The 27582-nt window shown below is 41.1% G+C and overlaps 1 protein-coding gene across 1 annotated transcript in view; it reads right to left on the bottom strand.

The window, feature by feature from the left end:
- The window catches only part of LOC132401942 (E3 ubiquitin-protein ligase RNF170-like), a 32182-nt gene extending 13155 nt beyond the window's left edge, over window positions 1–19027 (bottom strand). The window contains exons 1-3 of the mRNA XM_059984317.1: window positions 18908–19027; window positions 10270–10360; window positions 66–174 (exon numbers count right to left, since the gene is read on the bottom strand). Of these exons, the coding sequence (XP_059840300.1) occupies window positions 66–174; window positions 10270–10360; window positions 18908–18951 (244 nt within the window). The 5' untranslated portion in view covers window positions 18952–19027. The remainder of the gene's footprint in view (window positions 1–65; window positions 175–10269; window positions 10361–18907) is intronic.
- Between the last annotated feature and the right edge of the window lie 8555 nt (window positions 19028–27582).

Raw genomic sequence — 27582 nt, 5'->3', positions numbered from 1 at the left:
TCTCCAAAAACAAACAAACATTTGAGAATGGTGTGGAGAATGTAACTTCACAGAGTGAAACCTACCACAAAATAAATGTCCACAGCTGGTTTCCACAGGAAGCATTGGATCGTGGAGACAAATGGGACAGTGCAGATCACCTCGGAAGCGAGACTTTGAACAGGTTTGCAATTCCTGCCACAAAACAAAGAAATATGAAATGGATGGATTCTTCAAATTGTAGGTTGCCATAGATCTTGCCTTTCTGACAATGAGAACGTTTGCAGTAACCCCTGTTGGATTCTGGTGCTTAAATCCAAGGATCTTTCAGAAGTCAGGAAAGAGACACAAAACTTGTTTTATCATCATTTTATTAAGAGTTGATAGAACAAAGAGAAGCTGAACGGAAAGTGACAGAGGTCTACCAAGCAAAGAGAGAGAAACAAAGGAACAAAAATGGCACCTAGTGTAGAACAGCTATTTTTATACGTCTGAGTCCAACAGTCAGAGTTGCCCATGGATATTGCACCCTAGCTATCCAGATATGCAAACCTGGGCAATACAATATGGAGAGCAAGCTGTTGCCCATGTAGCAAGCTCCCCCTCTCCATGCATCTGATGAACCTAAAGGAACGGCAGAGACCGATACAGTTTGGTACCAGCAGCATCACCGGAGTTGCCAGTCAGCAGTGAACTCAACATAGGAATGTCTTAGGGACTCCAGCCCCAGATTTTTATCTCGGGGTTTACTCCTGAAGTCTTCCCCATGAGTAGGTATAGCCACAAGGCAGTGGAGGTTTAAGATCCGAGTTTTCCTTCTCCGAGATGAGCTGCCACCCTCAGCTGATGAGTCACATTTGCTGAAGCGACTGGTTTTAAGGTGCCAGTAATCTGCCTTTGCCCCTTCTCCTGCCAGTAGAAATGGTTCTGTCGGGCTTAGTAGCTAAGCCACACATGAAGACCAGGAGCTGGACTTGGTAGTCAGAGACTATTTGAGGTGCACACCATTGGCAATATTTCATAGGTAGTAGGAGCTTTCCCCCATTACCACCCCAGCTATAACAACCTTAAGGGATTTTTATACGTCAGAGATACGAACACATTCCATTCAAATCTATAGATAAAACTTAACCGATTAGAAAGCACTTATTCAAATACTGCAGAGCCAAGTTAACCAAGGAGAAAACATTTATTTAAACAATACGGAACAAAGAAACTTCAAGAGCTTCCAGGAATTATACTTTGTGTAGTCACTAGAGGCACATTAACCTGTTATATGCATGTAAGAAATACTAAAATACAGGCAGATAATTAATTGTTAAACTGTGAAGAAAATAACAATTAGACAGTCTAATATAAGAATTAAACAGTTATATCCAAAACTCCCCCCTTTGATTCTAAATCATATGTTTAAAATCATTACATCAGAAAATTTAGAGGCAGAAAACATTATATATAAATAATATTTTAAAAACTGGTATGAAACATCAAAGGATAAATATTCTTCAAAGTATTCATAAGATAATGTCATGATTAGGCGGATTAGTAAGCACACTTAAAAGAATTTGAACTATTAATGGACACCTTTAAACAAGTAAACACATGTAAATTATGATAAGGCATGTTAATATGAATAATAGGACTCCTAATACTGAGAAGCTGCAGATTCCAAGACTTGAATGGATTTAGTCAAAGACATCCCTTCCATTAGACTGATGAATTTCAGCTGCTTCTTTACAGATATAATCAGCCAAATCAGCCAAATGTCTTAAGATATGGTCAGGTATTTAAGTATAGCACTCCTTGCCTATAACTGGACATTCCCCCTTAACTACTCGAAAAATCTAATGCCATACAATCTTGAAGGACCAACTTACACATGGAAACCACTTCTGTTACTTTTCTCATGACTTCAGCAGAGTCATTGCTTAATTTTTCTAAGGTCCCAGCAACATTTAAATTTCTCCTTTACTCCTTGTAACATCATAAAATGGGAATAAAATTGATGCAAAATGTTCTCCTTCTGAAATGTCTTGTTTGCTTCCATACTCGGGAGGTAAAGGTAAGATGTGTACAGTGTGTCAAGTGGCAAGGAAAACACATCCTATATAACAAAATGTGTGAGCTCCATTTCCGCACATAAAATACATATCATTCCATGAACTTAGCCCATCTCTTATTGCTTGAACTTTGTTGAATTGTAAAATTTGTCTGATCGACAATAAGAATTTCAGTCATTACTCCATTTAGGACAATGTCAAGTGTTACTGCATGAACTATGCCCTGCTGGAATGGTACTTTCTGAACTCAAGCAAAAGGTAGTTTTGACTGTGAACATATGAACAGATTTCATAGCCTTGTCATGAATATTAGATGTGGATATATCCCAGGATAAAACATGAGCAGGTCAGATAAGATACTCCCTAAATCATGCTGATTATATTTACAGTTTAAGACAGTATGTGGGGGCATGATCATTTATGTTTTCCTTGAGAGTGAATCATGGGCAAAATGACAGCATCACCATTGCTGTAATGTTTAATAGAGAGGGTTCATATTTGTTCTGAACCTGCAGGTATGCCTAGCTCAAACCCTCAGTTATCTTTTCCTATGCAACTGGAGATTCTGTAGTTGGTTTCATGATTTTGGCCATTATTTTGATCTTAGTTCATACGTACCTTTTATTAGTTTGACCACAGTCTCAAAATGTTAATAGCTTGCAGCCAAAATTGTAATAGGTTGTCCTGCAACCTGAATTTAATTCTTTTCTCTCCATGCTCATATTTAACTTTTCTCACGCACTCTACTGGTTTGCATGAATTTATTATCTTTTTATCCCTGCTCCATTACTTGTATAAATTGAATATTTTACACTCCACTGCCCTGCATATTTAATCTGTACTCTACTGGTTTTCCATGTGGCTCCACCAGCTTGCATATTTAATCTGTACTCTACTGGTTTTCCATGTGGCTCCACCAGCTTGCATATTTAATCTGTACTCTACTGGTTTTCCATGTGGCTCCACCAGCCTGCATACTTAATCTGTACTCTACTGGTTTTCCATGTGGCTCCACCAGCTTGCATATTTAATCTGTACTCTACTGGTTTTCCATGTGGCTCCACCAGCCTGCATATTTAATCTGTACTCTACAGGTTTTCCATGTGGCTCCACCAGCCTGCATGTTTAATCTGTACTCTACTGGTTTTCCATGTGGCTCCACCGGCTTGCATATTTAATCTGTACTCTACTGGTTTTCCATGTGGCTCCACTGGCCTGCATATTTAATCTGTACTCTACTGGTTTTCCATGTGGCTCCACCGGCTTGCATATTTAATCTGTACTCTACTGGTTTTCCATGTGGCTCCACTGGCCTGCATATTTAATCTGTACTCTACTGGTTTTCCATGTGGCTCCACCAGCCTGCATATTTAATCTGTATTCTACTGGTTTTCCATGTGGCTCCACCAGCCTGCATATTTAATCTGTACTCTACTGGTTTTCCATGTGGCTCCACTGGCCTGCATATTTAATCTGTACTCTACTGGTTTTCCATGTGGCTCCACCAGCCTGCATATTTAATCTGTATTCTACTGGTTTTCCATGTGGCTCCACTGGCTTGCATATTTAATCTGTACTCTACTGGTTTTCCATGTGGCTCCACCAGCTTGCATATTTAATCTGTACTCTACTGGTTTTCCATGTGGCTCCACCAGCCTGCATATTTAATCTGTACCCTACTGGTTTTCCATGTGGCTCCACCAGCTTGCATATTTAATCTCTACTCTACTGGTTTTCCATGTGGCTCCACCAGCCTGCATATTTAATCTGTACTCTATTGGTTTTCCATGTGGCTCCGCCAGCTTGCATTTCTTTTTGACGGAACTTTTCATTAAAACATCAGATCCTCACTCCTAATTCCCATTTGATATCTGAAGCCAGAATCTGTTTTTCTCTCAGACAACAGATGAACAGGGAAGTTCTTACCCTATTTGTTTAGGCGCTGAAAATCCCACTTTTGTCTTCGTTTATTCTGAGTAACTTCGAAATCCTGCTGACTACGCCACTTGTTGGATTCTGATGTTTAAATCCAAGGCTCTTTCAGAAATCAGGAAAGAGGCACAAAACTTGTTGTTTCACAATTGTTTTATTAAGCGTTGATAGAACAAAGTGAAGCTGAACACAGTGACAGAGTTCTACTGAGCAAAGAGACAAAAGAATAAAATGGGACTTAGCATAGAACAGCTATTTTTATATCACAGAGATGGATGCCATAGAGGGAAAGAGGGTTTAAAAGAAGCGAACAGGGGCAGTCAGCACATTTTGCGCACCACAGTTCCCGAGGAGACATTGGATTGCATAGAGGGAGAGAGAGTTTAAAAGAAGCGAACAGGGGCAGTCAGCACATTCTGCGCACCACAGTTCCCGAGGAGACATTGGATTGCATAGAGGGAGAGAGAGTTTAAAAGAAGCGAACAGAGGCAGTCAGCACATTCTGCGCACCACAGTTCCCGAGGAGACATTGGATTGCATAGAGGGAGAGAGAGTTTAAAAGAAGCAAACAGGGGCAGTCAGCACATTTTGCGCACCACAGTTCCCGAGGAGACATTGGATTGCGCATAATAAGGCATTTGGCAAGGTCCATTCAAAAGAAATTGGATTTTGAGCAGTAAGGATTCTAAGCAGGAGAACGGAATGCTCTTTTTGCTGAACATGGGAAGGCAGAGACATCTCCAGTGTCACTGATGACTACACGTACAAGAAGTGCATCCAGCTGCAGCTTCCAACAGACTGTGTTAAGGAGTTGAAGCTGGAACTGGATGAACTCTGATTCATTCGAGAGACTGAGGGAGTGAAGGACAGAACATAGAAGGTGGTAGTTACACCCAGGGCACAGAACACAGGTAACTGGGTGAGTATCAGGAGGGGAAAAGGGATAGGCAGATAGTGTGGAGTACACCTGTGGCCGCTCCCCTCAACAACAGTTTTAGATTGTTGTTCACCTGTTGTTTGCTTGTGGGTCTCTGGGACTGAGTCTGTCTCTATGGCTCAGAAGGGAAGGGGAGAAGAGGCAAGTTGTAGTGATAGGTGATTCATTGGTTATGGTAGCAGAGTGCTGAAGAAACTCAGCAGGTCAGGCAGCATCTATGGACATGAACAACCAGTCAATGTTTCAGGCCAAGACCTTTCTTCAGTACTGGAAAGGAAGGGGGAAGATGGCAGAATAAAAAGGTGTGGAGAGGAGAAGGAGGGTAGCCAGAAAGTAAGAGGTGAAGCCATGTGAAAGGGACCAGAGAGGAAGGAATCTGATAAGAGAGGAGAGTGGACCATTGGAGAAAGGGATGGAGGAGGAGCCCTAGGGGGAAGTGTTAGGCAGGTGAGAAGTGCAAAGAGGCAAGAGTGCAGAGTGGGGAATTGTAGAAGAAGAGGGGATGGGAAGGGACTTTTTTTAACAGTGGGTTGGAGGCTACCCAGATGGAATATAAGGTGTTGCTCCTCCACGCTGAGGATGTCCTCATTGTGGCACAAGAGGAGGCCAACATGTCAGAGTGGGGAATGGTAATTAGAATTAATATGTTGGGTCACTGGGAAGTTCCACTTTTGGCAGAAGGAGCAGAGGTGTTCAACAGAGTGGTCCCCGATTTACCACATGTCTCACCAATGTAGAGGAACCCACATCAGGAGCACCAGATGTAATAGACAACCCGAGAAGATTCACAGGTGAAGTGTGGCCTCACCTGGAAAGACTGTTGGGGTCCTGAATGGAGGTGAGGGGGGGAGGTGAATGGGCAAGTGTAACACATTAGCCACTTGCAGGGATAAGTACCAGGTGGAAGATCAGTGGGAATGGATGAATGGACAAGGAAATGATGGAGGGAGCAATTCCTGCAGAAAGTGGAGGGGGGGGGGTGTAGGTAAAGATGTGTTTAGTGGTAGGATCCCTTTGGAGTTGGCAGAAGTTGTGGAGAAAGTTGTGTTGGATGTGAAGACTCATGGGGTGGTAGGTAAGGACAAGATGAACTTACTGTTAAGGCAGCGGGAAAATTGGGTGAACCCAGATGTCCAGGAAATGGAGAAGATCTGAGTGAGGGCAGCATCAGTGATGGAGAAAGAGAAACCCCGTTCTCTGAAGAAGGAGGGCACCTCTGACGTCCTGGAAAGGAAACCCTCATCCTGGGAACAATAGATAGGGTCATAAAGAAACTTTTTGGCACATTGGCATTCATAAATCAATGTATTAAGTACAGGAGTTGGGATGTTATGTTGAAATTGTATAAGATGTTGGTGGGACCTAATTTGGAGTATCGTGTGCAGGTTTGGTCACCTACCTACAGGAAAGATGTAAGTAAGAGTGTGCAGTAAATTTACAAAGATGTTGCTGGGACATGAGGACCTGAGTTATCGAAAAAGAATGAATAGGTAAGGACTTTATTCCCTGGAACATACTGTAGAAGATTGAGGGGAGATTTGATAGTGTTATACAAAATTATGCAGAATATAGATAGGGTAAATACAAGCAGGTTTTTTCCACTGAAGATGGGTGAGATTACAATTAGAGGTCATGGCTTAAGGGTGCAAGGAGAAATGTTTAAGGGGAACATGAGGGGGAATGTCCTCTGAGTGGAATGTCACCACTCAGAGGGTGGTAAGAGTGTGGAACAAGCCTCCAGCGCAAGTGGTGGATGTGGGTTTGATTTCAACATTTAAGAGAAATTTGGATAGGTACATGAATGGTATGGAGGTCTTTGGTCTGGATGTAGATCAATGGGACTAAGCAGGTTAATGCTTCAGCACGGACTAGATGGGCTGTAGGACCTATTTCTGTGCTGTAGTGTTCTATAATCCTTTGACTCTATAAGAAAAAATTGCATTCAAAGCTATAGATAAGAATTAACCAATGAGAAAGCACTTACATAAATAATGCAGAACAAAGAACTTGCAGAGCTTCCTCAAATTATACTTTGTATAACCGTTAGAGGAACATTAAGCTTTTATATACATATAAGAACAACTTAAAAAACAAGTAATTCATTGTTAAACTGCTAAGAAAATAACAATGAAACCATCTAATCTAAGAATTAAACAGTTGGATCTAAGACCACAAATGTTTCTGAATATTAAGATAATTCATTGATTTCAAACAGAGCTTTCTGCTAATTAGATTCAAGGAATCCTGTTTCTAATAAAAGTTACAATGGATTGATTTTTGTGTCCAGCAGGGGCTCGTAGAGAGGATTTGCCCATTCTTGTGCAATGACCTTTACAGCATCAAGGTCCAAAGTGATCTTGGCCTGTAGATTTCTGAGGATTTTTGACAGTTGTGAAGTACAGAAGGGTGCATCAGGAGGGTTAGTGTTCATTGAAATCCTCAATAATATGAATGTCACATTAACATATTAGCAATGTGCTGTTGCCTAAGGAAGTAAAGGCAGTATGGCCTGTTTCTTGCATTGTCCACATTTATCAGGTTGATGAATTTCTTGAAGTAATTGTAGAAGTAAGAAAGTTGGTTCACTCTCAGTTTCTCTGCAACATTTCATTAAGGGAAGACCTTGCATAATAAATCTGTTGAGTTCATTGAGAAAGAAACAAGCAGGGTAGAAAAAGGGGATAGATTTTCAAAAGGCCATTGCAAGGTGCTGCACGTGACCATGGTAAACAAGGTAAGAGCCCACTGAGTTAGAGGCAAGGTACTAGCATGGACAGAAGATTGGGCAAAGATAAAGGTGAGTTTCTCAGGATGGCTGCCGGTGACTGGTGGAGTTCGCTGGAGGTCAGTGGTGGGACCACAACTTTTCACTTTATCCTGATCTGATTGGCAAAACTGATGGCAAAGTGGCTATGTTTGTAAATAATACCAAGATAGGTGGAGTGGCAAGTCGCGCTAAGAAAGCAAGGAGTCTGCAGAAAAATAGCTGAGAAAATGGCTAAAGAAGTGACAGATGGAATACAATACAGGGAAGTGTTTGGTTATGCAGAATAAAAGTACAGACTTGTTTCTAAATTGAATTCTGAAATCTGCGGTGCAAAGGAACCTGGGAGACCTAGTGCAGGATTCCCTAAACGTTAGTCAGCAGGTTGAGTCGGTAGTAAGGAAGGCAAATGCAATGTTATCATTTGTGTTGAGAAGCCTACAATATAAAAGAAAGGGTACTGAGAGGATTTATAAGAATTTTGCTCCAAATCTATTTGGAATAATGTGAAGCCCATATCTTAGAAATGATGTGCTGACCCCTGGAGAGGATTCAGAGGAGGTTCACAGGAATTATCCTGGGAATGTAAGGGGGATTGTATGCGGAGCGTCTGGTGACTCTGGGCCGTACTTAATGGAGTTCAGAAGGATATTAAGGGAATCACATTGAAACCCCATAAATTATGGAAGGCCTATATAAAGTGGGTGTGGAGAGGATGTTTCTATTAGTAGGATAGTCTAGGATCCAAGGACACAACCTCAAAAGAAAGGGACATTACCTTGGAACTGATATGAGAAGGAATTACTTTTTCCAGAGTGTGGTGAATCTGTGGAATTCATTGCCATGGAGAGCTGGAGAGGCCAAGTCATTGGGTATATTACGGAGATCAATAGGTTCTTGATTAGAAAAGGGTTAAGGAGAAAGGCAGAAAGCCATGTTTTAATAGCTGAGCAGACTTGAGTGGCCAAGTGGCCTAATTCTGCTCCTATATCATATGCTGTCACTGTTCACAATATGTCTTCTGACATTCCATCTCTTTATCAGCTTGCTGTTTCTCTTTAGCATTTCAGCAAGGGTTTTCTTTGAGATTCTTCCCTACCATTTACCTGCTACTCCAATAGAAAACATTCAAACGGTTCTTTATCATTTCAAATAAGCTGTTTCCAACTGCAAGCAGTAATTAAACTTAGTTTTGAAGGAGGTTTTCCATTTCCCAGTTACAGTACTGATAATTGTGAAAATCAGAATAATATGACTTATACCTAAGAGTTCCACACTGCCCATCCAGATCAAGTTAGTCCCAACTTTCACATGAAATAAGAAAAACAATTAACCATGGGTTCCCTGCTGAATTGAAGGGGCAGAAGACTGTGCAGGATAAGGTGCACAGAAGATTCACCAGATGTTGCCTGGGATGGAGCACTTCATTTATGAGACTGAGTTTATTATCCTTGGGGTGGAGGGTGGACCTGATAAAGGGTTACAAGATTATAAGGGTCGATAGTTGGATACTTTTCCCCATGGCAGAATGGATGAAAAAAAGAGGGCATAAACAGCAAGAGTATAGTTTTAGAAGGGATCCGAGGAGGAACTTTTTCAATCAGCCAGTGGTTGAAACCTGGAACTAAGAGGATGCTGGAAGCAAGTACTCTCACAACATTTAAGTCTCCAGGTGACCTCTTGAACCACAAAGAAACAAAAGGCCCTGGATCAAATGCTAGTAACTAGGATTAGTATAGATTAGTAGAAACATAGAAAATAGGTGCAGGAGTAGGCCATTCGGCCCTTCAAGCCTGCACCGCCATTCAGTATGATCATGGCTGATCATCCAACTCAAAACCCTGCACCTGCTTTCTCTCCATACCCCCGATCCCTTTAGCCACAAGGGCCATATCTAACTTCCTCTTAAATATAGCCAATGAACTGGCTTCAACTGTTTCCTATGGCAAAGAATTCCACAGATTCACCACTCTCTGTGTGGAGAAGTTTTTCCTCATCTCGGTCCTAAAAGGCTTCCCCTTTATCCTTAAACTGAGACCCCTCATTCTGGACTTGCCCAACATCGGAAACAATCTTCCTGCATCTAGCCTGTCCAATCCCTTTAGAATTTTATACGTTTCAATAAGATCCCCCCTCAATCTTCTAAATTCCAGTGAGTCTTTCTTCATATGAATGTCCTGCCATCCCAGGAATCAATCTGGTGAACCTTCTTTGTACTCCCTCTATGGTAAGAATGTCTTTCCTCAGATTAGGGGACCAAAACTGTACACAATATTCTAGGTGCAGTCTCACCAAGGCCTTGTATAACTGCAGTAGAACCTCCCTGCTCCTGTACTTGATGGTCAGCATAAAAGCAGTGGGCCAAAAGCCTTGTTGGTCAGCTGAATGACCGTATAACTCTATGATTCAAAGATCATTCTGAATAAACAGCTTTTAGTCCATCAGAACTGGTCACAAGTAAATACATGAGTTTAAGTCACAAAATGTAGGAAACTTGCATTAGCCATTAATGTTTATAACAACATCATAAAGAAAAGACTGAGCATTATAGTTTATTACTAGATAAGCCTCAGCGTGAGAATTGAAAGCACACTCACTGGGTAACTACTGTTGCAACTGTCCATTGGCTGGCCTGAGCACTTTTTCATCAGAGCTGTTGCATTCCTGTTGCTGTTAGTATGATTCAATCTGAAAGACACCATGTTTTAAAAAAGAAAGGTAAGCCTTATGTGAAGTAAGCTTATGAATTTCATTATATAAAAAGAGCTTAACCAACACTTCTATTGATAACTGGAGTTTTATTTGAAATTTGAAGCAAAAAAATATTTTTTCTTTTATTAATGAAACTAAAAGATTTAAAGTGATTGCAAACCTTCCTGCCCTAAGCCAGCTTCCTCCTTCCGTCCACCATCGAGAGAGACATATTGTAATCGAGTCTGGCATGGTAAACGATAAGCATTGTTGCAAATTTGATGCCTTGGGGTTTCCCCTTTGAAGTTTAAACTGGACGAACTGAAGAACTGGTGTGAAAATTTATTGTATATTTCAATATTTAATTTGGCTCGGTAAATAGGCTTTGAAAATGATTTCTTCGGGGCATTCTTCAGGGCATTCTTTTATGTTGTTTTTACCATAGAAAGTTCAAAATTATTTGGAACAGCAATGAAAATTCTTAAACAGCTATTTAATTTTCATTCTCAACCTATATTTAGATTTTGCAACTATTAGTTGAATCAGTGAGTTTATACAAAATTTTGGAAGAATTACATAATTCAGAGGAAGCTACTTGGTTTTTTCACTCACCACATTGCTGTAGGTGAAACTTAACCAGAAGAAGACATGATACATTTCCTGACATGACAATCGTGGTTAGACTCACAACACTATAAAGGTGTTCTATGTAAATGTGGTTTCTCTTCAGCTAAGCAGCCTGCGTTTTGTGATCCCAAAACATTATGAAAAAAATGGTAATTTTCACCTACTTGTCTCTTGAGTTCTACTCAACTTAGATTTCTTAAGAAAGATTTTCTCAACGATAGAATACTTTAAGAAGTCGTTATACAGCATGGGATTGGGTTTTTCAGTCCAACTTGGTCCATGCTGACCAAGATTTGCTTCCAAGTTAGTCCCTTTTGTCCAGGTTTAGCCCATTTCCCTCTAAAGCTTTCTGTCCATGTACCTGTCCAAGTACAACTTCCTGCGGCAGCTCATTCCATAAAAGTTTGGCAAAAACATTTTTCTACTGCACCCGTCAAATACCCCCACCTCAAAACACAGATATACGTAGAGGCACACAGATGCAGACCACACTTTCTCAAGATGAGTCTTATCTGGATCAGATTTCTAGCAAATTATAACACCTAAATTATACAAATTTTATTATTGGCTTGTAAGGGTTCCATAAAAACATGGAAATAAGAGCACAAATCAGCTATTTTGCTCCAGGCCTACTCTACAATCAATATAATAGCAGATCCTTTAAAATCTTTAAGCCTTCTTTCTATATCCTTGATCCCTCTCAAATTCCTTCATCAATATATGAATGATATGGCATCAGTTTCTTTCTGAGGTAAAGAATTCCACAGGTTTACCATCTCTTCATCTCAGTTCTGAATGGGTTACTCATTACCAATACAACGTGACCTTTGATCTTGAATTTTCTACCACTGGGAACAATCTTCCTGCAGTTAATCTATCCAGTCCAGTTAGAATTTTGTAAGTTTCTATAAGATCCCCACTTGTACTTCTAAACTCTAGTAGAACCAAATCTCTCCTTACATGTCAGTTTTTCCAGACCAGGAATAGATCTAGTTCTGTTTGAATACTGCAACCAAATTAAAATTCTGTTAAATCGTGCCTGTAATATTAAAAAATATCCAGTTAGTTTGCTGAAAAATTAACTTTGATTCCAGTCATTTATTCCATATGTGATCTTGTAGTCCTTTCAGTGTGGAATTATTTGCTTGCTGAATGTAAAATATCTAGTGACTCTTGAACTCAGGCTCAAGTTTATTGTCAGAAGCATACACACTCAGCCTAACAATGCTATGAAAATTAGCTTTTTGCAGCATCAACACAGTAGATTACATATATGACAAACATGCCTACATAAACTTAAGTTGTACATAAATCCATACAATGCAAGTGGTTGCATTGACTACCACATTAAAACAACAGCCCAGTATCTCTCATTTAGGAAGGGGATTCTTGTTCTCAATGATATATTGATTATTTTTTCAACCAAAAGTAGTCCCAGACCTGAACTGGAAATGTGTGCATGACACATGAGGGCAGAATTGTACTCATCTGTCAATGTGCCTAAAATATCTCTTCCAGCATTCAGACCAGGCAAAGATGGTGAGATTGCAATTATTTTACATACAATATTTCACATCTCAGTGTCTGTAAAGACATCCTCTTTACAAACACTTAAGTAACTTGGAAGCACAGTAACTAGTGCAAGTTAGGAGATGTGGCAAATTTATGTTGATGTTCTGATGACACCATAAAAATAACAAGTCTTCTCTCGGAGCAAGAACGTTCAGTTGTTGAACTAGAAGTCTTGCTTTCTCTCGGTTTACAGTCACTGAATGACTCCCTTATTGATAATTGGCAACATAAGTGTTGCTTGCTCTTTGTGAGATTTTGGATATTTTTTCTTCTGACGCTGTGGATCTGCATGAGTTACCATGATTGGATTAACTGAAGCAGTTTTTTTTTGAGATTCCTTCAGTTGTGCCGTGGAATAGTACGTCCAAATGATCATAATTGTTTATACAAGCATTTACAGCTGTGGACAGCACAGTGGTACATCAGGTAGCACTGCTGCTTCCCAGCTCCTGTGTCAGGAGTTGAGTTCTGATCTCTAGTGTTGCGTGCTACACCATGAATTGAATAGATGGAATGAAGGGTACACTTTTTTTCACTACAAATAACATTCCAGGTGGGAAAAAGAAGTCTTTATTCTAACACAGGCTACCATAAAAGCAAATGTAATATTGGCCTTCATTTCATGAGGGATTGCATCTAGGCTCAGTGAGTTAATGCTACAACTGTACAGGCTACTTATGAGGTCACATCTGGAATACTGCGTGCAATTCTGGTCTCCTTACTTGAGGAAAGATACACCGTTTTTGCATGGCATTCACCAGCTTGATTCAAGAGATGAGGGGCTGAGCCTATGAGGAGAGACTGGGTCATTTGGGAGCCTACTCACTGGAATTCAGGAGAATGAAAGAAGACCTTATCGAAATATATAAAATTATGAAGGGGGAAGATAAGACAGATGCAAATAAGTTGTTTCCACCAGAGGTGGGGAATAGATTTAGGATGGATCTGTGGAATTCTCTCCCCAGGAAAGCAGTAGAGGCTACCTCATTAAATATATTTAAGATGCAATTGGATAGATTTTTTGCATAGTAGGGGAAAGGCAGGTAGGTGGAGCTGAGTCCATGGCCAGATCAACCATGATCTTACTAAATGGCGGAGCAGGCTCGACAGGCCAGATGGCCTACTCCAGCTCCTATTTCTTCTTTTCTTACATACAAGTCAATGAAAAGCCATGCTGACTCCAGCCAAATCAGAAGATAAGACCTTCAGAGACTAGGCTAAATTACTTGAGCAGGATTAATAGAGTCAGAGTTATAGAGTGCAACTGGTCCATGCTGATCACAGCATCTTCCCTGATCTCCTCTCTTATTTTGTATAGGACCCTGGTCAGTCCTCACTTGGAGTACTGTGCTCAGTTCTGATTGCCCCACTACAGGAAGGATGTGGAAGCCATAGAAAGGGTGCAGAGGAGATTTACAAGGATATTGCCTGGATTGGGGAACATGTCTTATGAAAACAGGTTGAGTGAACTTGGCCTTTTCTCCTCGGAGCGACGGAGGATGAGAGGTGACCTGATAGAGGTGTATAAGATGATGAGAGGCATTGATCGTGTGGATAGTCAGAGGCTTTTCCAAGGGCTAAGGTGGTTGCCACAAGAGGACACAGGTTTAAGGTGCTGGGGAGTAGATACAGAGGAGATGTCAAGGGTAAGTTTTTTTATGCAGAGAGTGGTGAGTGCGTGGAATGGGCTGCCGGCAACAGTGGTGGAGGCGGATATGATAGGATCTTTTAAGAGACTTTTGGATAGGTACATGGAGCTTAGAAAAACAGAGGGCTATGGGTAAGCCTAGTAATTTCTAAGGTAAGGACATGTTTGGCACAACTTTGTGGGCCGAAGGGCCTATATTGTGCTGTAGGTTTTCTACGTTTCTATCTGTGCCCTCAAGTTTTGGAGCCCCCAGCCCTGGAGGAAAGACCATGATTGTTTGCCTTATCCATTTCCCTCATCCATTACCATCTCCAGCTTGACAATATCTTTCCTGAGACAGGGTAACCAAAACTGTGCACAATTCTTCAACTGCAGCCTTGCCAAGTACTTACATAACTGCAAGATAATGTCCCTGCTCCTGAACTCAGTATCCAGTCTGATAAAGGCCAGCCTGCTAAACATCTTCTTCACCACGCTGTCTACTTGCCTGGCCAAATTCAGCACACTGTATTCTTGTATGTCCAGGTATCTCTGTACTACAACACTTGTCAGTGCACTGCCATTCACTGTATAAATCCTGCCCTTATTTGAGTGTCCAAAATGCATCCCCTCACTCTTATCAAAGCCAAAATCAATTTTCCATTCCTCGACCTGGCTCTCTATCTAATCAAGATTTCTGCAATTCATTGTAATCTGCTTCAACAAGGCCCTCCAATTCAGTAAAATCAGCAAACTTGCTAATCATGCCTTGTACATTCATATCCAAATTGTTTAGATAAATAGTGATTATTAGAGGTCTCAACATAGATCCCTATGGCACCCCCACTACCACAGGCCTCCAGTCAGAGAATCAATATTCAACCATCATCCTCTGATTCCTATCATTGAGCTCATTCTGAATCTACCTCGCTGGTCGCTCAAGGCTTTCATACAACCTTACCTTCCTGATCAGTCTGCCATGTGAGACCTTATCAAAGGCCTTATTAAAGTCCGTACCAACCATTCTAACTGCATCTATCCCCTGCTCCCTGATCCATGTGGCAGTGATTCAGATTTAACAGCCAAAATCAGTATCCAGTTTGAAGTGTCACAAACACTGAGACCCATTCCTGAACCTTTGAATATGATCACAAACAAGGGAAAGTCTGCAGATGCTTACTTAGATTGAGACCTTTGGCTTTGTTAAAATTCTGATTCTTTTGTCCCATTTCAATAGTTTCCTTACCAGATGATCCTAAAAGCCATTGTACAGTAGTTTTACACCGGTGAAGTCAATCCTGTGGTCACTGCATATGCAATGTTCTGCTACTGTCGGTTTCTTCCAGTAACCCAAATGGATACATCTCCGATGCTCCTTGATGCGAGTTTCCACCATGCATGCCCACTGCTCTGCATTCACAGGATATCCTGTAAACGCCAGCTGGCCTGAGTCCCAGGTCCTCTTTGACCTGCATAAGCTGGGATTTGAGCTCCCTTACGAGTTTGTGGATGGTATTATTCTAGTATTTCTTCAGGATCCTGGCGATCCTTCCAGAAACTGTGGAAATATTGGAAAAACAGGCGGCAGAGACAGGTTCTTCCGTGTTGTTCAGTTTCCTGGTTCGTCCGTCAGCCCAATTGATTTTCCTCACCTTGTAGCCATTCTGTAGGAATGTTCTGCATAATTGACTTATTTCCTTCTGGACAAAATTTTCATGCATGAACTGCCACTTAATGGAATTTTTTTGTTTCGTGCACCATCACCATTCTCTATAACCTATTGTGCATGAAAATCCCAGGAGATCAACAGTTTCTGAGCTACTCAAAACACCTTGTCTGGCACCAACAATCATTTCATGGTAAAGGTCACTTAGATCACATTTCTTCCCTATTCTAAACAACAAATAAATCCCTTTATCATGTCTGCACACTCTTGTGCATTGAGTTGTGGTTACATGATTGACTGATTAGATATTTCAATTAATGCTTTGAACTGTATTCAGGGATTGAACTCCGAATCTGGATGAGTTACTGACTTCATTAAAAACTGTGTGGATGAGTGTGTGCCTATGAAAACTCTCTGTACATTCCCAAACTAAAAGCCATGGATGAATCATAGGTACGTCATCTGCTGATCTAGCCCTGTGGTATTTAAGTCTGGTGATCCAGGTCTGAACAAGAGAATGAGGTATGACTTGCAGAAGGCTATTTCAAGAGCAAAGAGACAATTCTGAGTGAGGTCAGAGGCGACAACAGATGCATGACAACTCTGGCAGGATTTGCAGGACATTGCTTCCTACAAAGCAAAACACTCGAATGGCAGTGATGCTTCACTATCAGATGAGCTCAATGCCTGCTGTGTCTACTTTGAAATGGAGAATATAACTACAGCTGTGAAAATCCCTGCTGCACCCGGTGATCTCTGTCTTGGAGGCTGACATCAGGCTGTCTTTAAGGAGTGTCAGTCCTCACAAAGCAGCAGTCCCTGATGGAATACCAGTAAGACTCTGAAAACTTGTGCCAACCAACTGGCAGGAATATTCAAGGACATTTTCAACCTCTAACTGCTATGCTCAGATGTTTCCACTTGCTTCAAAAAGGCAACAATTATACCAGTGCCAGAGTAGTGTGAGCTGCCTTACTGAATATCACCCAGTAGCACTGACATCTAAAGTGATGAAATGCTTTGAGAAGTTGGTCATGGCCAGAATGAACTCTAGACTCAGCAAGGACCTGGACCCACTGCAACTTGTCTATCGCCACGATAGGTCTATGGCTAAAGCAATCTCAATGGCTCTTCACACGGCCTTAGATCACCTGGACAATACAAGCACCTATATCAGGATGCTGTTCGTTGACTATAGCTCAGCGTTTAACACCGTCATTGCCACAGTCCAGATCAATAAGCTACAGAATCTGGCCCTCTGTATTTGCATCTTTGACTTCCTAACTGGAAGACCACGATCTGTTTAGATTGGTTATAATATCTCCTTGCTGATGATTAACACTGGCGCACCTCAGGGGTGCATGCTTAGCCCACCGCTCCACTCACTTTACCCATGACTGTGTGGCTAGATATAACTCAAATACCATCTATACATTTTCTGATGATACAACCATTGTTGGCAGAATCAAAGATGGAGATGAGAGAGCATACAGGAGCAAGATATACCAACTAGTTGAGTGGTGACACAGCAACATCCTTGCACTAAATGTCGGTAAGATGAAGGAGCTGATTGTGGATTTCAGAAAGGGTAAGACAAAGAAACACAAACCAATCCTCACAGAGGGATCAGAAATGGAAAAGATAAGCAATTTCAAGTTCCTGAGTATCAAGATCTCTGAAGATCTAACCTGTTCCCAGCATATCAATGCAGCACTAAAGAAGACAAGACATTGGCTGTCTTTCATTAGGAGTTTGAGGAGATTTGATTTGTCAACTAAAACACAAGAAAACTTATACAAATGTACCTTGGAGAGCATCCTAACAGGCTGTATCACTGTCTGGAGTGGCGAGGATGGCTTTGGCTCAGGACCAAAAGAAGCTACAGTAAGCTGTAAAATTAGTCAGATCAATGTTGGGTACTAGCCTCTGTAGTATTCAAGACATCTTCAAGGAGCAGTGCCTCAGAAAGGCAACGTCAAATATTAAGGACCCCAATCACCCAGAGCATGTCCTCGTCTCATTGCCACTCTCAGGAAGAAGGTGCACACTCAGAGATTCAGAGACAGCTTCTTCCCCTCTGCCATATGATTTCTAAATGGAACTGAACCCATGAACACTACCACACTTCTCTTTAATATATATTATTTCTGTTTTTGTACTATTTTAATCACCCAGTATATTTATTTATTTATTTACCGTAATTGATTTACTTTTTTATTCTATATTATCACGTATTGCATTGAACTGCTTCTGCTAAGTTACCGAATTTCTCAACACATACCAGTAATTATAAACCCAGTTCTGGTTCTGATTTTAATGAGCAGGTGTGCAGGTGTACCTAATAATGTGGCCACTGGATCTTCGTACCACCTGCAAACTTCCAGATCATAAATCGAGGGGGATGACTGAGAACAGAGGAGAAAGACAACAAAAAACTTCTGAATGAAAGATTTTTAAAACCTACTCTTGCTTGAATTTGGAAATAAAAACAAAACACTAGAAACTCTCAGCCTATTGGGATAAAATTGGACCAAGGTGTTGAGGAAGTCTTCACTTGGTTAATTCGGTCTTCTATCAAAACTTAGCCAGATAAGAATACAATTTCATTAGATTAACTGGGTGAGAAAAAAGAAATGCAACAAAGACACACATCTTGGGCTGTCACGTTTTTTAAAATATTCTGTTCTAATGACTACATTTTATTAGTAACAGTATGTACATGCCAGAAGAATGACTACTTTCAATCATGTAAGGAAATATGATAGAGACATCTTTCTAGTATAGATGGAAAATAGCAAAAAGATGCATTGAAATTACACCAAAAGAATGCAATCTTAAAACTGAAACATAATCACTATAGTCATCCCTGTAAAATAAGCTCAGCTAAAGAGTATGTTAATGCATTTCATTGAAAAGCTGCAAAGTAAATTTGACCATGCACAAAGCTAGGATGATTCAGTAAAAATTAGGTGGTTTAGAAAAATAATATCCAGCAGAAATATAATGATGAATTTTGCCTCATTAACATTTTCCAAGAATCACAATTTCTTACCTTTTTTCCTCACTGTTGGGACAAAGGTAATGTTGCCGCAACATCCTTGAGTAGGATTGTTGTAGGATAGCAAGCAGAATATCCACAGTTCACTGCAACTGCCTGATAATATTCTCCAAACTTCAAATGATAAATTCTTTCATCTCAATTAAATATTAACAAAATTAACATTAAAAAGGCATGAATGCATTTTACAGGAACTGCATTTAATTCAAATCCTTGGTTAATGACTGACAGAACATGTAAGATGATGAAGCAGCTCACTGTTCAAAGATTAGCTCTAGCCCTGAAGCAGAAGTTAAGGTATTTTGATCATGTGACATTTGACCATTAAACTTCAAGTTAACTGCAGTCTAAGCAATGGCTACATTTAAATTAGTACAATTTGCAGGTAATCTATAGACCTTTTTTTTAATTAAAACATAGTAATTGCAGAAAGTAAAAGCCAAAAACATTTTATTTTTGCTTTTGGCTTATGAATCAGTACATAATTTTGAAGAAGTACCCCAGGAAATGTGAATCTCCCTGGTTTTTGGACAACTTGTACTGTTGCATTATCAGCTTTGTGAAGAAATTAGCTTACCCTCAATTGCTCTCTATTTCAAAAGATTGCTGTATTTTTGTAATATTTTTTTATTTATTTAAACTTCACATAAAAAGTTTTAAATAAACGCCCTTGTATGTATAGATGTATAAAATGTACCGTATGAATACCCATCTAACAATAATAGCAAATATTAATGCACGCTACTAGTTCTTTGAGCCAGAAAAGGGTTGTGAATTATTAGATTATTAAAATATCTGGTATTCTTTTTGCAAGTCTTTTTTTTGGTTCTATCTTGATCCCAATTTAATTTTTTGTATTCCTGCTTCTTAACAGATTTAACACATAGCTCTTCCTTGGGCCTCACCCTGTTCTCAACCTTATAATATTATTGTTTAAGGAAATGCATTATTTTCATTTTTTTACTGAGATTTCAAATGCCTTGATGTCTTTACAGTGATCTGCAGGATCTCTAGCAACACTGCAGGAAAATCATTTTCAAACTAATAATGTCTAATTATCAATGTGCCCCATGTGGTACTCTACTCTAGCAATTCTGGATAAATTACTCTTACAAAAATAAATACTATTGTATAGGAATTATATTCACAAAGTAGAATGCAAGTTGTTTAAACAAATTGATAAGTCATTAGGCAACAGTTCGATAAATTTACAGGCATAATGTTGCTTCTCTTTCGAAATACTATTTGGCAATATAAGTTAGGAATTCAAGATCAAAGCAGCTGCATTTGTATTAGATAAAAGTCAGTAATAGTTTCAGAGGTTGCACAATACTTTCTGTTGGTGTATTTCCACTGGTTCTAAGCAAACAAGACATGTTCCTGAACCTTTCATTTAAGGTTACTGAGATTTATAAAAGCAGTTTAAACAAATATAGTAGGCTATTGACCTACAATCAGAGTTATGAACATGGCTGCCACATACAAAAGAACCTGCAAGTCAATATGAAAATGAAGCAATTTCTATTGCATTCTTTCTGAAGAATGACAAAAGGTACCTTTCAAGAAACATTTTACTTAAAAGTAATTTCTGAAGTGACAAAGCAATCACCAAGGGACCAAAGCTAAATCAACCGCATTTTTCAGACTTAGTTTGAAAATAATCCAGTTGAGGAGATTTTGCAATTTTAAATTACAAAACGTTGGCAGCTTCTATACAAATACAATACTTTGAGATGTTATCAAGCCAGTCTGGGGAGTAGAATGTCTTTGCTACATTCTTGATTTTGAATTTGAGCTTCAATCTCCAATTTATATGGATCCACACAAAAGCTGTGCTTCAAATTCATTGTTTTGCAACCAGGGCTAGAAGTAATTCCTCAGGTTTGAAAAGTGAAAAAAAAGCTGTGTAAATCAAAATGAGAGCAAAGATCCTCACTTGCAGATGTAGTTCAGAAACCCTTGATTGATAAAATGGATTGAAGAAGAAAAGTTCTTCACCCATAAGGTTAAAGGAAGGACTCCAGACAAATAGCCAAGTGACAATGAGAGGTTACTACTGATGAGCTGCATTACAGGAATGAAGACCCAAAGTGCCAACATATTGGCATTAGGACTGTAATTACTAATGTTCTATAAATGTTAATGTTTTGCTTCCTCTGCTATTGTAAGCCTCCATTTGTTATGGATCCTATTTGCCCTTTTAACCACTTTCTCAACCCGTCCTGCCACATTCACCATTCATCCCGTATATATCCCCAAATTTTATCCCTCATTTATATTTCTTCATTTCATTCTTCCTACCCAAATGTCCTACTACCCAGCACAGAATTGTTAAACAATTACTAAATTAGCCACTCTGTAGTCAGGCCCTGGAAACACATCCATCTAAATGCACTTCATCTCCTCCTTGTTAATTTCTATGTGGTCCAAGACATCACCACTCATTTCCCTCATTTCAAGAAATGTGCATTAAAAATTACCCATTTCCTTGGGTTCCATACACAACCAGTCATGTTGACCTTTCAGTAGATATAATCTCTCCCTATCCATCCTTTTGCTCTTAATATATCTTGCCTCACTGTGCCTGCCAGATCCTTCTCATATTGATTTTGCCCTCCCACCTTGTCACTTAAGTGTGTTTCTACACTTTTAGTAGGCATCAAGAGATTCACTAGTTCCCAATTGCATATGCTCAGTTCTTAGTTCTTGCCTTCCTCTTGAGCCTCGATATCTCTTGCCAACCAGAGTTCTTGTAAACTACCAGCCTTGCCCTTCATCCTAACAGGAACCTACAGCCTCTGAATTCTTGATATCATACTTTTAAAAGCCTTCCATTTCACAGATCCTGCCTAATAACCTCTCTCTCTCTCTCTCTCTCTCTCTCTCTCTCTCTCTCTCTCTCTCTCTCTCTCTCCCTCCCTCTCTCTCTCCCTCTCCCTCTCCCTCTCCCTCTCCCTCTCTCTCTCCTGTTCCAGCACAGTCCTGACTTGGCAGCGACTTACATGGTCCTGTTGGCTGGAGCCAGCTTGTCTGCCCTTGGAGGCAGGACTGGATGTCCTAAAGGCTCCAGGTTAGACTGCACAAAGGTCTGCCTCCTCATTGGCCGCTTGTCTCTGGCAAGTCTAGGGATCAGAACCCTAAACCAAAAATACACCCTCTTGCACCTGGACATGTTATGATCTTTCCTTATATTTCATGGAAGGGTTATGCTTTGACAGCCAAGGGTGCCTGAAGATCAGGGTTATGTGAAGAGAATTGAGGATACAGAAGCACTTGTCCTATGCATTTTCCTCTATCCTCATCTGTAAATGCAATGTCTGCTGTAGGATCTACCCAAAACCAAGAGGACGACCTTCCAGGCCCATTGCAGGTATGGGCTGGCTCTACTCCTGCCCATATGTTCCACTGATGAGCAGTCGCCAAGTCCAGGAAATTACCGGCTGCCCTGGAGTCCACAAATGCATTCACTTCTTGTCAGTTCTTACCCCAGGAAATTTGTACCTTCAGCCTGAAACCAGAATCCGTAGGGTTGGGAATAGTGGCTGTTACCATCACCGTCCTTCCAATACCGGACGGTCTTAGCGGTTTCCCAATGGCTGCAGCTTTGGACATTCAGCCCTCAGATGACCTGCTTTCCCGTGGTAATAGCAACAACCTCGACTCAAATGCTAGGGCCTCTCATTGGTGAAAAGACTTGTGCAGCCAATTTGCATGAGCTTGACAGGATCTTCAACAGGAAATAGGCTGCTTATTGTTCGAGGTCGGGACATGGAACTGCGATGTAATGAGGGTGGACTTGGGATAGCCCTCTTCGTCCTCTTGAGGTAGTCCCACTCTCGCTCCACCAGGTGATTATCAAGGTGAATGGACTGATTGATCCTTTATTTTGCCTCAGAATCCGTGGTTGTACAGTGTGGTCAAGGCCTCCCTGTTCCAGGCACTCTCTTGAACCAAAGTCTGAAACTCAATAGCATAGTCAGCTTTATCAGATGATCTGAGACTATGTTTGTTCCAGCGGGATGATGGAACACCCTCCTCTTGGCGGCCATGAATACCTCCAAGTCCAACCTTCACTCCCAATGCACAGTGGCTTAAGCCAGGGCTCTCCCAGTCAGGAGAGAGATCATAAAGGCCACCTTTCTAAACTCCATAGGGCATCGAGACAGCTGGAGTTCAAACACCAATGAACCTGACTGGGGTCGGAAGGTGGACTGGCTCCGCAGAACAACTGGCAACCTCACCCAAGTGATTCTGGTTTCCTTCTTGCGATAGCTGATGCATGGCAACCTGGAAGTTGTGTATCTCTAGGCTCCGTCTCGAAATGGTCTCTCTGTGGCTGCCCACAGCTGACGAGAGGCCCTGGTACCCCGCTGGGTCCACTGGGTCCAGTGACGAGAGACCTATGCAAGGATGACTAGGATCCAAGTACTGGAGTATGAGTCTAGGATTGAGACACGATACAGTACTGAAATGAAGACTGGGTTCTAATCTGGATACGAGATGAAAGTCCAAAGTCGAGCTGATGATGGAGCTCTGAACCTCATTTCAGGTGCTCTTTAAATATTAAAAACCTGGCACCAAAACGACATCACCAATTAACAGGGTGGGCTAATTAGCTTAATTTAAAGAGACCGCACCAGCTATCCATATTCCAGAGAGTTAGAGCGCCTAAACACAAGGTTAATTCCCGGAATGGTGCGACTGCCATAGGTTGAAAGATTGGAGCGACTGGGCTTGTATACACTGAAATTTAGAAGGATGAGAGGGAATCTGATTGAAACATATAAGATTATTAAGGGATTGGACACACTGGAGGCAGGAAACATGTTCCCGCTGATGGGTGAAACCAGAACTAGAGGCCACAGTTTAAGAATAAGGGGTAGGCCATTTAGAACAGAGATGCGGAAAAACTTTTTCACCCAGAGAGTGGTGGATATGTGGAATGATCTGCCCCTGAAGGCAGTGGAGGCCAAGTCTCTGGATGCATTCAAGAGAGAGTTAGATAGAGCTCTTATAGATAGCGGGGTCAAGGGATGTGGGGAGAGTGTAGGAACTGGGTACTGATTGTGTATGATCAGCCATGATCACAGTGAATGGCGGTGCTGGCTAGAAGGGTCGAATGGCCTACTCCTGCACCTACTGTCTATTGTCTATAAACCCCAGAGGCTGGGGAAGTCAGGTGCCTGTTGTCACGTTGAACACTACAAGCAATCTGGGTACCACGAATTTAAAATGAACTTTTTTGTTTAAAAGGAAACATAATGTAAATTTACCAGAATGATATTCAAACTCCAATAGTTAATCCACACAAAGAGGTAATGCAACTTGGTCTTCTATTCTCAGGAATTTAGAATGCTTGAAGCATGAATTAATTGTAGTTTTTAAGACAGGCAGGACTCTGCTGGCGAGGTTGGGGAATCTGTTCGGGGGGTATGGTGTAAAAATTGGAGCCAGATCCAATGACACTGGTCACTAACAACAGTCACCAGAAATTTGTTCCATTATTGATATTTTCCCAGGATTATCATCTGGGGAACAGCAAATATAAAATAAAATACATTACTCAATTGTTCTGTCTTTCTGCAAGCCTTTAATTTCCCAGCCAGCTGTGCTGATTAATTATAGCCAGACTACAAGTAGGATGACCTTAGAGGCCACCTAAAAGAAGCTATAGCAATAAACCTGTTCACTCTCTTGGTTTCTATTCAACATTTCAATATTTTTTAAAAAATTTCTGCTTTGTTTGAAGCAATGTCTTTCAGAATTTTAGGGAAAACGATTCCTAGCAAGTTTCCGGGTATTGAATATGCAATTCCAGGTATTGGGTCTCTGAATATGAAGAATATGAATACAACCCCTGTAGAATGTGATGAGGATGGGGTGTGGGAGATGGACTTTCCTCAGCCTTCGCAGAAAGTAGAGACGCTGCTCAGTTGTATGCCTTCCTATTGCACAAAAGGAGACTGCAACCTAGTTGTGGAACATATCTCTCCACAAAGATTTAAGCTTACATTATGTCTCACAATGTTTTATCACAATGCACCAGGTGCACTTGTGTTCGTAGTGTCAGTGAGTTCAGTGAGTTCAGGTGGCCTAGTTTCGCTGACAAAGGTTTGTTTGCCTTTTTGAACATAGAACTGTACAGTACAGTCCAGGCTGTCAGCCACAATGCTGCTTTAATCTGCTTTAATCTTTAATGCACTTTAATCTGCTCCAAGAAGGGTTTCGAGAGGCGCATCATGAGGCACATCAAGACCCTGCATGCCCTCCTCACTGGACACCCTGCAGTTCACGTACTGTCCCAACCGTTCAGCATTCAACACAATCATACCTCAGAAACTGATTGGAAAGCTGAGCCTACTGGGCCTGAACACCTTCCTCTGCAACTGGATCCTAGACTTCCTGACTGGGAGACCTCAGTCAGTCTGGATCGGGAGCAGCATCTCCAACACCATCACACTGAGCACGGGGGCCCCCCCAGGGCTGCGTGCTCAGTCTACTGCTGTTCACTCTGCTGAGCCACGACTGTGCTGCAACACACAGCTCGAACCACATCATCAAGTTCGCCGATAACACGACTGTGGTGGGTCTCATCAGCAAGAACGACGACTCAGCATACAGAGAGGAGGTGCAGCGGTTAACAGACTGGTGCGGAGCCAACAACCTGTCTCTTAATGTGAACAAAACAATAGAGTTGGTTGTTGACTTCAGGAGGGCACGAGTGACCACTCCCTGCTGAACATCAATGGCTCTACGGTAGAGATCATAAAGAACACCAAATTTCTTGGTGTTCACCTGGCAAAGAATGTCACCTCAACACCAGCTCCGTTGCAAAGAAAGCCCAGCAGCATCTCTAGTTACTGCGAAGGCTGAGAAAAGTCCATCTCCCAACCCCATCCTCATCACATTCTACAGGGGTTGTATTGACAGCACCCTGAGCAGCTGCATCACTGCCTGGTTCGGAAATTGCACCCTCGGGTCGCAAGACCCTACAGCGGATAGTGAGGTCAGCTGAGAAGATCATCGGGGTCTCTCTTCCCGCCCTTCAAGAACATTTACACTACATGCTGCATCCACAAAGCAAACAGCATTATGAAGGAGCCCACGCACCCCTCATACAAACTTTTCTCCCTCCTGCCGTCTGGGAAAAGGCACCGAAGCATTCAGGCTCTCACAACCAGACTATGTAACAGTTTCTTCCCCCAAACCATCAAACCTCTCAATACCCAGAGTCTGGACTGACACCAACTTACTGCCCTCTACTGTGCCTATTGTGTTGTTTATTATTTATTGTAATGCCTGCACTGTTTTGTGCAATTTATGCAGTCCTAAGTAGGTCTGTGGTCTGGTGTAGTTTTTTTCTGTGTTGTCTTTATGTAGTTTAGTGTAGTTTTTGTACTGTTTCATGGAGCACCTTGGTCCTGAAGAATGTTGTTTCGTTTTTACTGTTTTTACCAACAGTTATAGTTGAAATGACAATTAAATGTGACTTGACTTGGCTTCTCCCCCCCACCCCACTCCATTTTTCTTTCATCCATGTGCCTAACAAAGAGTCTCTTAGATGTCTCAATGTATCTGCCTCTCACACCACCCCTGGCAGGATGTCACACACACCCACAGCTCTTTCTCATCTGAAATCCCCCCATACTTTCTACCAAACACTTTAAAGTTATGCCCCTTCATATTAGCCTTTTCTGTCCTAGGAGAAGGGCACTGCTTATCCACACTACCTATGCCTCTTATCATCTTGAACACCTCTATCCATTCACCTCTCATCTTCCTTCTCTCCAGAGGAAAGCTCTAACTCACTCTGACTATCCTCATAAGACATGCTCTCTAATCCAGGCAGCATCCTGAACATCTGCTTCAGTAATGTTACACTGTTCTAGGCATGACAGCTCACCTTTGTCAGACTCTGTGTTGTCTGATTCATTTTCACATTCAGTCATTTTATGCCTTTGTTTAGTTTTGTATTTGAAACTTTTCACTCTATGTTGTTTTTTTCTTCAGTTTAGCTTTTTGTCGGAGTTGCACAATCTCTCTATGTGGCCTTGTCTGTGACATTTTCTGCTAACATTTTCTTTGAACCAACAGTTATTTGCATCATGGAAGGATTTGCCACATCAATAACATTTTTGGCCTTTTCCATCATTCAGGGACATTTTGTGTGGTTCACATTCTAAACTCTCTTTCTGTATTTCTGAAACATCCTTTGCAGCTGTCTCCATTTATATTGCAATGATCAATGACCATTCTAAGTTTAGGTTTCTTTCTGACAGTAGTTCCTTTCGAGTGCTTCGACTATGCTTGTCACATACAAGTCTGTTCCTTAGTGCATCAGAAACTCCATCTCTAAAGTCACAGTACTGTGAAAGTTTGTGCAGTTCTGCAATGTATTCGGAAGTGCTTTCATCCTTTGACTGGTTCCTTTTGTAAAATCTAAATCTAGCAGCTATTACTAGTGGTTTTAGGTTCAAGTTGATTTTGTAAATTTTCAACAATTTCATTGACTGACTTGTTGGTTTTTCAGGAGTTATTAAATTGCGTAACAGACTACATTTTAGCACCCATTAATCTAAAGAGTGTTGAGACTATCTTTTCCTCATCCACATTATTAGCATTACAATACAGTTCAGCCCTCCTGATATACAATTCCCAGTCCTAATTAG

This window comes from Hypanus sabinus, chromosome 11 (genome assembly GCF_030144855.1).
Source record: "Hypanus sabinus isolate sHypSab1 chromosome 11, sHypSab1.hap1, whole genome shotgun sequence".
In the NCBI taxonomy this organism is placed as follows: domain Eukaryota; kingdom Metazoa; phylum Chordata; class Chondrichthyes; order Myliobatiformes; family Dasyatidae; genus Hypanus; species Hypanus sabinus.
This window is presented reverse-complemented; position numbering and strand designations above follow the sequence as displayed.